Raw genomic sequence first — 10,896 nt, 5'->3', positions numbered from 1 at the left:
GCAGTGTTCGTTCATATTTTCAGTGTATTATTCATCAATAAATATTCTTAATTTAAGCATTGATGATCAATCAGTCAATAATCATTTTCAATAATAATGTATTTGATTGTTATGTGAATGTTCATTTATTTTCTTTTACAGGATGGAAATCATGTGGGAAGTGTTGGTGATTCACTGGAGCTCTGAGAAAAACGTGTCTTCTAATTCCATGGGGTATTTTATTTATATCAATTGTGCTGTTTGTCTAGAGAAGCTCTATGACACATTCTGAGGTTCACTTCCTTCCCTGACAGGGACAATCACTTATTTAGCATTTGGGCACACAGAGGTAAACTAAATAAAATCAATTTGAAATGTGGAATCAGTGACTTCCTTGACATTCCTGGATACCTAAACCTTCTTTATTAGTAAAAAAGAAACAGATACCCTGTGAATTTTTGTAGTACAGTATTCATTGTTGACTGCTCCATTCTGGTAAATAGAACCACAGTGACTCTGGATGTCTTCTCTCAGCATGGAGTTGTATGGAGGTCAGGTAATTAGTGGGAGTCTGACTGGGGTCCCTGAACCCACCCTACTTATATTGCTCCAATTGTGGGATGATAAAGAGTTTCAGATACCATTAGCATCTGGTGTTGGTTTCTCATCTGGGGTCAGAGACACAGTGAAAGGAAAGGCCATGGGAGGCACTGGAGATGCCTCTTCCTATAGAATAGTGAGACAAGTCACTCTGCCATGGGGGCGAGAATCAAAATGTAAATCCAGCTTCTGATTCTGATAAGGCTTCATTCATTTCTAAGAAAAATCCACATGTCCCTGGCTTTGGGTACACTATGAGTCTGATAGAAGTCTATTTTCTACCAGTCTGTGTGTAAGGACTGAGGATCAGAGGTGCTTCTCCACCATTGTATACAGGTGTGTATCAACCTAGCCTTTGCCATGTGGTCTGCAGGCCATGAGCTCTTCCAGTGAGCAGGATATCTTATGTCCATCACTGTGACAATACCTGATGTGGACCTCACAGGACGTAGCAGTTCCTGAGTGGGGGATAGAAATCTATCAAAATTCACGTTCTTTCTTCCTTTGTACTGTTGAGGGAATCTCAAGCTGAAATAGGGGACACTCAGGCAGTTTAGCAGGAAGCAACATTTTATTGTGCCAACACAAACCCAGCAGACTCATGTCCAAAGGCTGAGCCCTGAGAACAAAGGGGTCTCACCTTGTACACCCTTGTAAGCAGGTTACAAAGGCAGAAAGAAAAGCTCAACACACTTGTGGCTGCATGTGACTTTATTGGCTATTTAATTTTCCCAGTGTTATGTGACCTTCATATTTCAATTCATTAAGTTTTATCTCTCTGCTTTGCCATCCCTTCCCCTGTCTCGTCAGAACACAGCCTGTCTCTTTTTGGGCCCTTCTCCCTGCTAAAATACAAGTCGTAGGGGTCCAGACTCCTGAGGCATATGGAGATTCAACATACAATGAGAAGACATGTTTGGTTGGACACTTGTGTAATAAGAATAAACCCAAAGCCTAGTGGGTCTCTTCTGGAGTTCAAAGACAACATGTGCATCCTTGGGTGTGTGATCTCAGTCCATTCATTAAGAACCTTGAAAGGCAGCTAGCTCAGGTGGAGTGATGAATTAGGAAGTCTTTGCAATAGATCCAGGCTGAAGAAAACCTGAACCACAGGACCCAGAAGTGGCCATGGTTTGGGTTGCTGTTTCGGGAGGCTGTGAACAGTCACAGCATAGTCCTAAAGATTTTAGAACCACACTGTGCCATGTCTTCAGAGAGACAATCTTCTTTGGGAAGTGATTTCTGGATTTGGATTGAGCTCTATCTAAGGGTGAATGCCTGGTCATGGGTAGCCAAGTCATCAAGGAAGTGGAAGTTCACGACCCACCCAACCCTAAATCCACTGTCAATTGTCAGAGAAGTGGCTCATATGAGATTTGGCTGAAGACGTTCCCAAACATGCGTGGTGTGCAAAATAAATTCAACCTTTAGGCTGAGCCAGGCTGTGTAACCATCTAAAGGAAACATGTGACCATATGGTGTCAGGGGACCTGGATGCACAGAAGTACCTTCTGTATAAAAAAGGGAAGCTCAAAGCCATGGGACCGACAAACCTCAATGACATCAGGAAAATGATAATCACATGCTCATCCACAGATCTGTGACTGGGTTATCTTACAGGCAAAAAGGGGCTTTGCAAATGAGTTTAAGAATCTCAGAAGTGGAGATTTTCTGTGGGGTCTCAATGTAACAACAAGGTCCTTGTTAACGATAGAGGCAGGCAAGGCAGTCAGCATCAGAGAAGGAAGTGAGAAGATGGAGCAGAGGTGAGAGCAGTGTGCTTGCTCTGTTAGATAGGAGGGATGAGGAGGCACAGGATGCACAGCCTGTGGGAGCTTGAAGAGGTGAGTGAGCAGAGTCTGCCCTTAGCCTGCAGAGAATTAGCCCTGAGGGGAACTGGATTAAACCACAGGGGTTGCTTTGCACTTCAGTCCTGCAGAACTGTGACATCATGATCTGAGTTGTTCTAAGCTACTGTTTGTTATAGCAGAAATAGGAAGTGAATAACTGGATGTGTGTGTGTGTGTGTGTGTGTGTATTTGTGTGTGTGTGCTTACTACTTTGAGTTCTGAAAATTAGTGATTTTGAAGTATGTCATACATTGATGTACAATGACAATACTAAAAAATACAAATTTACAAATTATATATTTTTAAGTATAGAATGCAATAAGGTCAGAAGGAAGTAGCCAGTGATCACAAACATCAACATTACTGTCTAATGTGTCTGCCAAAGCCTGGTGTTCACCCGATGCCAGCTGTGGGGAAATGAAAACCAGGTTCCTAGGAAGTGCAGCTCCACTTCCTCTGGGGCTGGTATGATGTGATAACCATGTGACAATCAGGACCAGCCCTCTGAGTGACCACACTTTGATCATCTGTTTGACTGTCCTGCTAGATACAATATCCTCTTCTATCTGTGCAGCCTGGCCACTGGGAAAAGAAGGCATGACCCCTACACTCATGGTCCTGCTCTGCCTGGGTGAGATGTGAAGAGGGGGAGGGGGCACCATAGTCTGGTAGGGACGTCAACCCACAGCCACACCCTGGCCCATCAGGAGACCTGAAGGGCTGAGGAAGCTGTGGGGAGGAGAGGACCTGCTCAGGCTTCAGGGGCAAACTTCTTACAGGGAACTCTCTTCCAGGGCTGAGTCTGTGTTCCAGGACTCTAGTACAGGCAGGTGAGTATGTCAGCTGTCATCTCAAGTCTCTCCTCCTCACAAGGAAGAAGAGCCCACTGCTGGGCAGGAAGTGGGGTTAATCCTGGGTAGCCTGGAAGATCCTGATGCTCAGGGCTAAGGTGTTAGGAGGATTTACCTGATCTCAACCTCTGATTTCTTTGCAGGATACCTCCCCAAACCCAGGCTGTGGGCTGAGCAAGGCTTTGTGATCACCTGGGGGGGAAAGGTGACCATATGGTGTGAGGGGACTCTGCAGGCCAAAGAGTTCTTTCTGAATCAAGAGGGAAGCTCAGCACCCTGGGATAGACAGAATCCACTGGAGCCTGGGAACAAGGCCAAGTTCTCCATCCCAAAAATGACAGAGTACTATGCAGGGCAATATCAGTGTTACTATTACAGTCCTGCTGGCTGGTCAGAGCACAGTGACCCCCTGGAGCTGGTGGTGACAGGTGAGAGGACAATAGGGGTCCCAGCCCCAGTCTCTGCCCCCAGGAATGGGGTTTAACTTCTGAGGTATTCCTCCTCTCACAGCACAACCCTGGGGATAATGTGGGAGGTGTGAGTCCATTTAACACACTGCCCCCTTCTCTCCTAGGGGTCTACAGAAAACCCAGCCTTTCAGCTCTGCCCAGTCATGTGGTGACATCAGGAGGCAGTGTGACCCTGCAATGTGGCTCATGGCAGAGACTGAACAGTTTCATTCTGATGAAGGAAGGAGAACACAAGTTCTCCTCTGCCCTGGGTTCACAGCAATATCCATATGAATATTTGCAGGCGTTGTTCCCTGTCGGCCCTGTGACCCCCAGCTACAAGTGGACATTCAGATGCTACATCTATGACAAGAGAAAACCACAGGTGTGGTCAGTGCCCAGTGACCCCCTGGAGCTCCTGGTCTCAGGTGAGGAAGCTTAATTTTTGACACAATTATTTTTAGAACCCTTCACACTTTGTCATGAGCCACACTCCAAGAGAGAGGGAGACTGTGTAACCTTGAGTCAGAGGCCCAGACTTGAGAGACAGTGAGACAGGAACCTGCCCCTCAACCCCCTCCATCCAACGTTGTCCACAAAGTCTTCCCTCTTAACCCAGGAGGGTCTTGACTCTGGAAAGAACCTGACCCTCCAGTGTCACTGCCTTTGGCTATGACAGATTTCCTCTGTCCAAGGAAGGGGAACATGATCTCTCCCAGGGCCCTGGTCGGCATCCTCAGGTTGGGCTCTCTCAGGCTGATGTCCCACTGGGGCCTGTGAGTGGCTTTCATGGGGACAGGTCCAGATGCTATGGTACATACAACCTCATCTCTGGGTAATGGGTTCCTAGTGATCCCCCAGACATCCTAATCATAGGTGAGGAGTCCAGCAGGGTCAGTCAGAGAACAAGAGACACTTTTTTGTGGCACTGGGCTTTAAACTCAGGATTTCATTCTTGCTAGCAGATGCTTTTACTACTTGAGACACTCTTCCAGACTTTGTAAGAGGCCATACCCTGCACATGCTGGCAGAGCCCCAGGAGGTGATGGCCAGGATGAGGTCTGTGGGCTTCAGGAGGGAGACATAGAAACTGGGTAGGTGCAGGAAGGGAAACAGTAAGAGAAAATAGCTACAGAGAGATGTAGATCCTCAGATACTGGATGTGACTTTGTTATGTCAGTCATGGAACCTGATAGGCACTTTCCTTCTGTCCAAGGAGGGAGAAGCTAATCCTTCCCATGCCCCTGCCTTAGATCAAAGTCCCAAGCTCAGCAGCACCAGGAAGAATTCTCCATGATTGCAGTCACCTCAGCCCTTGAGGGCATCTACAGGTGCAATAGGTCTCAAAGCTTATCTCCTACCTGTTGTCACTCCTCAGTGACCCCTTGTACTCATAGTCTTGGGTGAGGGGTCTCTGACCCTGTTCTCTCTGAACTTGAAGTGTCATTCAGGGCCCTGTAACCATGATAACTCTGAACTGGGTTGGGAGTGATTTAGCTGGAAGGAGGCACACCCTCAGAGATTCACCCTCAGATAGGGGTAGGATAGCAGGGTCTTCCCCAGCATGTGCACCTGTTCCTTACCTGGAATCCCAAAGTTCCATATACTTAGTTGGAGGTTCTTGATGAGGCCACAACACAGATGTAGGGGAGTGAGCAGAGACTGGGTCTTCAGAGGTGGCCTTGGCACCTCACCCTACTCTTGTCCTTATTCACAGGACCCTCTGGGGTACCAACAACCTCATATACAACCCCCATCTCAACAGCTGGTGAGTCTCAGGGGCCTCTGTCCAGGAAGTTTCCTGGGTCCCCAGGCTGCCTGGAGATGTCTCAGCCCATCTAAATCCTTGTTACTGTGCCAACTCTGCTTGTGTCCAGGGGACCGTGGGTCACATTTAGAAGTGGATGGGGACCCACAAGTTACAGGGGTTGAAAGGTGGGCTGCAATGAGGTGAGGCCAAGGCAGAGGGCAATGTTGGGGCCCACTTGGGGGACATATGACAGGGCTGAGGTGGAGAGTAGGGATCCTAGCCCCTCACCTCCCATCAACCCCATAGGCTCTGAGCATCAGCCTCTTACCACCATGGAGTCAAGACCCCAGACAGGTAAGTGAGGGGCTCTGTTAGGAGGTGGGATGCAGGGGAGCAGAGACTAAGCCATGGTGCAGCTTCCTCTGGAGACACTGACTTGGACAAGCCCTCCCTCATCTGGGCCTCAGTTTCTCCAAGTGTAAAGGAATGGCCTGTTCCAGACCTTCAAGTTCCTTCCAGTGGTCACTTTGGCTGTGACCTCCTGGGAGAGGAGGCCTCCCAGAGAACTGATTCTATAGTGGACCTGTCCCCAGTGCCGCAGTGAGTGTGACATAGTATAGGAAGGGCACATTGATAGTGACATTGTACAGGAGAGGGACACAGGACTGTGGTAGGAGCATTTAGGCTCTTTCCCTCTGGCTGAGAGGGTTTGGCTCTGGTGCAGACATCCAGGCTGGCAGTCAGACTTCCCAGTTCCAATGCCAGTTCTGCTGCTTCCTGCTAGGTGACCTGGGGCAGGTGACTTACTGCCCTGAGCTTCAGTTTCCTCCTTTGTGAAATGACTGGTTGAGGTAGCAATGCCATGTTTCAGGATTGTGAGGGTCAGAGGTGAAGGGCAAAAATTACCCAGCATGGGCATTGTACACAGTAGGTGCTCAGATGAGTGTTGCTCCTCATTTACTACATCATTTGTCCCCAAGGACTGCAGTGGTACCTGATGGTTCTGATTGGGGTCTCAGTGGCTTTCTTCCTGCTGCTCCTTCTCTTCCTCCTCCTCCTACAACAGCAGCATCAGGGCAAAGGCAAGAGGTCAGGTGAGTAGTGAGTGGGTGACTTGGGCCTGATTAGGGGGTAGGCTCACTGAAGAAGCAACAGAGGGTGACACGTTCAAGGAATGAATCCCAGGTAAACCAGCCAGGTGGGAACAGAACAGCTGAGAAATCCTGCAGAATCTCAGATCAGAAAACCAAGAACAGGAAACACTTGATCTCACCACCTGTGCAAATTTCAGGCAGTTTCTCAGCTTTTCATCTCACAAACATATGGACATATGTCCAGTGTATTTAAAGTCTCCATCCTCCCCTCAGGAGTCTGTGGGGTGGACCTCTAAATCACATAACCCCGAGGCTTTTCCCTCTCAAGCATCACAGCGAGAGGCCAACTTCCAAAGTCCTGCAGGGGCAGTGGAGCCAGTGTCCAGGGACAGAGACCTGCAGAAGAGGTAATTCCTGCTCGTGAACCCAGAACCTCACTCTCCTGCATCCCTCACTGATACCTGACCCCCCTTGTCTCCCCAGCTCCAGTCTAGCTTCTGTCGAGGAAGAAAATTTCTGTGAGAAGAAGAGGGACCCTGGATGGAGATGCCCTAAGGCTTGGCACCATGGAGGGAGGCAGGGAGGGGCAGGGCTTTGACTGAGTCAGACTGAATCCCACACTGTGAATCTGGGGACATCACCGGGAGATGACACCAGGTTCTGTTTCCCTAGATGCTGCTGTGAAGGACACACAGGCTGAGGATGGATTGGAACTGGACACTCAGGTGAGCATCCCACTCCATCCAAGGCACCAAGGGCTTCTGTTGCCTAGTTTAATCCAAGGGAACCTCCTTGTCCTTCCTCACTAAGTTCTCCCAGACATCCAGAACTGACCACTTGCTTCTGGAAGCTGCTGCCCCCCGCGCCCCCCCAGCTGTATCCTGCCTGCCTCCTGTTTTTTCTGTGACCTTGTGGGTCTCTTCCTTCTGTCCTCTTTCTGTTGACTGTCTGGCTGTTATTGAAAAGATGTATGGGTAAATAAGCCCCCTCCTCTCTTTCATCCAGCCACCCACAGGGGGCCCCATCCTGACCAGGCTCTCTAGAGACTGCAGACACAGCAGCAACACAGTTGCACACCTGCCCTGAGCTTCTGTTGGACGTGGAGAGGATGTGCAAGGAAATGTGGAGTCAGGAGTGCGAATTCTGTCAGGGAGAATGAAACAAAGAACAGAGAGCAGGGGGGAGAGAGAGAAGTGTGAATTACAGGGAGAACTCTGACAAGGTATCTCTGAGATGAAACCTGAGAGGTCACACACACATCTAGTGGACCTGCTGCTACAGGCAGTGAGTGGCCACAGCAAGTGCAAAGGCCCTGAGGTAAGCACAAACTCTTTCAGGAAGATGGATCATGTGGCTCAGATCACATGAGCCAGGGTCAGTGTTAGTATGAAAGCTCAAAACTGCAGGAAGGAAGCTGCCAGACCTCTGAGGTTTAGGAAGCCCCCGAAGACCTCATCAGGAATGACATAATCTGATTTAAGTTTTTAAAGGATCAGTCTGGTCATCATGGGGAAAACTGCCTGCGGAGATCTAGGTGGAACCAGGAGGGTCTGTTTCTGTCTCACTGTCTCCCTGCTGCAGGGACTACCTGAGGAAGACCTCCAGGGAGTGATCTATGCCCAGGTGAAGCACTCCAGACTCAGGATGGGAGGTGCCACTCCTCCTTTCCCCCTGAAGGATGTACAGGCTAGTAGCGACAATCAGGTGAACAGTCAGGTGAGTGTTGTTCTCTCTAGGTCTCCAGTCTCCCCAACACCATGCATTCACCTCCCTCTCACTCTCTCTCCTCCAGGCTGCCAAATCTCCAGGTCCCCAGGATGTGACATATGCCCAGCTGTGCAGCATTAAGCTCAGACAGGGGACAACTGCACTTACTTCTTCCCAGTCAGAGGAGCTCAGCTGAGACCAGTGAGCTCACGGCTCTGGTGTCCACCACTAAGGGAGACCCTGACCCCACACTCCATGAAGGGTCCTCAGAGGACACAGGATTCGTCCTGTGGACACTGACTACTGAGTCCAGCCACCATGGGTACCTCACCTGCCAGCAGGAGGTGCTGGGAACCTGTGGGACTCAAATGGTTCTGATTCTGTAGTCAGAGATAACTGATATCCTGAAATTTTGGAAATAAACCAGGGACCTTTCAATAAAGAATGTGTGATATGAGAAAACAAAAGTGTTGTGAGAGGAGGTTTGAATAGGGTGATCATGTAACCATGACATGTTAATTATGAAACTGGAAAATCACAGCCATTAATAAATAAATGAGTAAAGAAAAATCTTTCTAAACCAATGACCTCATCTATCATATTGAGAAAATAGAAAATAAAAGCCTATTGCAAATGAAGGCACAGGGAAGAAGTAATGTGATATTCATAATTACTATTGAGGATAAACACAGAAACACCCAAATATAAATAATACCCCAAAATTTAATTCTTAAAACAGTAATGACATTTGTAAATTTTAGCCATAAAGGAAGAGAGAGCAGGTGACATTTCCATAGATGAGAGAGACAGTACCACACAGGACAGAGCACGTAGTCACATGAAGAACAAAGCATTATGAACATTTTATGTACATAGATTGAAAATGCGAAGAAGGGAAAATTTTCAATGTATACTTTACAAAATGGACATAAGAATAAGTACAATATTCACAATAGCCAAGTTATGGAAACAGCCAAGATGCCCCACCACTGATGAATGGATTAAGAAAATGTGGTATCTATACACAATGGAATTTTATGCAGCCATGAAGAAGAACAAAATGTTATCATTCGCTGGTAAATGGATGGAATTGGAGAACATCATTCTGAGTGAAGTTAGCCTGGCCCAAAAGACCAAAAATCGTATGTTCTTCCTCATATGTGGACATTAGATCAAGGGCAAACACAACAAGGGGATTGGACTACGAGCACATGATAAAAGCAAGAGCACACAAGGGAGGGGTGAGGATAGGTAAGACACCTAAAAAACTAGCTAGAATTTGTTGCCCTTAACACAGAGAAACTAAAGCAGATACCTTAAAGCAACTGAGGCCAATAGGAAAAGGGGAACAGGTACTAGAGAAAAGGTTAGATCAAAAAGAATTAACCTAGAAGGTAACACCCACGCACAGGAAATCAATGTGAGTCAATGCCCTGTATAGCTATCCTTATCTCAACCAGCAAAAACCCTTGTTCCTTCCTATTATTGCTTATACTCTCTCTACAACAAAATTAGAAATAAGGGCAAAATAGTTTCTGCTGGGTATTGAGGGGGTGAGGGGAGAGGGAGGGGGCAGAGTGGGTGGTAAGGGAGGAGGTGGGGGCAGGGGGGAGAAATGACCCAATCCTTGTATGCACATATGAATAATAAAATTAAGAAAAAAGAATAAGTACATTTGAATTGTTTTCTATGCCTTAAATGCCTGTGACTTTAGTTTATTTCATCATTGTGTGAAAGTCATGGAGTAACTTACACAAACCAAGATGGCATAGCCACTTCCACCATGGCCACAAGGTGAAGTCTGCAGCTCCTGGGCTGAAAACCTGTCCAGGTGACTTTGTCATGAGCACTCCAGCCAACTGTAATACTGTGGTCAGTACTCATGCATCTAAAAGTATTAAATACAGCAAAGATACAGTAAAATTTATAGAGGATAAAAACTTTTCAGCTCCATTGCAACCTTATAGGACCACCATCCTACATCTGATTCAGATTTGTTCTGTGGCACATGCTGTACATTGACTTGCTAAATCAGAAAGTTTCTCACCTTAACTCCAACCTAGGGTGTTTCTTTGGTGATTTGTTCCAATTATTTGTGTACTTATGAAACACAAAAGCAAATACACATGTGCATGGATACCCATCAGTAATCTAAACTTCCCCTGACAATAGAAAAAGAAGAAATATACTGAAATGCATTTCACAAGCAATGAGAAAATTGATACTAACCTTAGGCAAAGAGCCTAAAGACTTGGGAAATCATAGGAAGAGATCTCACATGAAGTGAGTCAATCCCTAAACAAATGCCACCACTAAGGTTCACTCCTGTCAAGAGACAGCACATCAGGACCACACTGGATGTTTTGTTTTTGTGTATTGAAGACAAGTTTCACTTATTATTCAACCTCAATCAATATATTTCAACACTGTAACAGAATAAGTAAAATCTTTCCATCTCAATCAGTGCAAACACATGCTCTTGTATGAGCTTTTCCCATGCTCTCACTGGCATTTGCATAACTTCTGCTTTTTATTTTACTTTTTTGTTCATTTTTCTTTCATTTGCTTATTTATTTATTTTTCAGTTCTGGGGTCTGAACTCAGTGCTTCACACTT

General features: G+C 46.8%; 1 protein-coding gene across 10 annotated transcripts; it reads left to right on the top strand.

Moving 5' to 3' along the window:
* Positions 1 to 2,917: 2,917 nt before the first annotated feature.
* LOC109685404 (leukocyte immunoglobulin-like receptor subfamily A member 5) lies at positions 2,918 to 8,860 on the top strand. 10 transcript variants are annotated; one of them, XM_074058213.1, is made up of 12 exons: positions 2,923 to 3,060; positions 3,224 to 3,259; positions 3,424 to 3,708; positions 3,855 to 4,157; positions 5,447 to 5,497; positions 5,786 to 5,833; positions 6,460 to 6,573; positions 6,902 to 6,980; positions 7,057 to 7,091; positions 7,246 to 7,298; positions 8,155 to 8,289; positions 8,366 to 8,860. In XM_074058213.1, the coding sequence occupies exons 1-12, from the start codon at positions 3,027 to 3,029 to the stop codon at positions 8,474 to 8,476; spliced, it is 1,284 nt and encodes a 427-aa protein (XP_073914314.1). In that variant the 5' UTR covers positions 2,923 to 3,026; the 3' UTR covers positions 8,477 to 8,860. The 10 variants fall into 10 exon arrangements, 9 of the variants coding, with proteins under 9 accessions (XP_073914320.1, XP_073914317.1, XP_073914318.1 ...); XM_074058219.1 differs by lacking the exon at positions 3,424 to 3,708 and having other exon boundaries at positions 2,918 to 3,060; positions 3,224 to 3,255; positions 4,034 to 4,157; XM_074058216.1 differs by lacking the exon at positions 8,366 to 8,860 and having other exon boundaries at positions 2,918 to 3,060; positions 7,579 to 8,289.
* Positions 8,861 to 10,896: the final 2,036 nt, after the last annotated feature.

Source organism: Castor canadensis, chromosome 16 (genome assembly GCF_047511655.1).
Source record: "Castor canadensis chromosome 16, mCasCan1.hap1v2, whole genome shotgun sequence".
Classification (NCBI taxonomy): Eukaryota; Metazoa; Chordata; class Mammalia; order Rodentia; family Castoridae; genus Castor; species Castor canadensis.
The sequence above is the reverse complement of the archived record's forward strand: the minus strand, read 5'-3'. Positions and strand labels throughout refer to the sequence as shown.

What these genes read in the sequence shown, in the direction of transcription:
- LOC109685404 (XM_074058213.1), top strand. Translation starts at nt 3,027, where the DNA reads ATGACCCCTACACTCATGGTCCTGCTCTGCCTGG. An exon ending in GACAGAGACCTGCAGAAGAG is followed by an intron (nt 6,981 to 7,056) that starts GTAATTCCTGCT and finishes TTGTCTCCCCAG; the next exon opens with CTCCAGTCTAGCTTCTGTCG. An exon ending in TGTCGAGGAAGAAAATTTCT is followed by an intron (nt 7,092 to 7,245) that starts GTGAGAAGAAGA and finishes CTGTTTCCCTAG; the next exon opens with ATGCTGCTGTGAAGGACACA.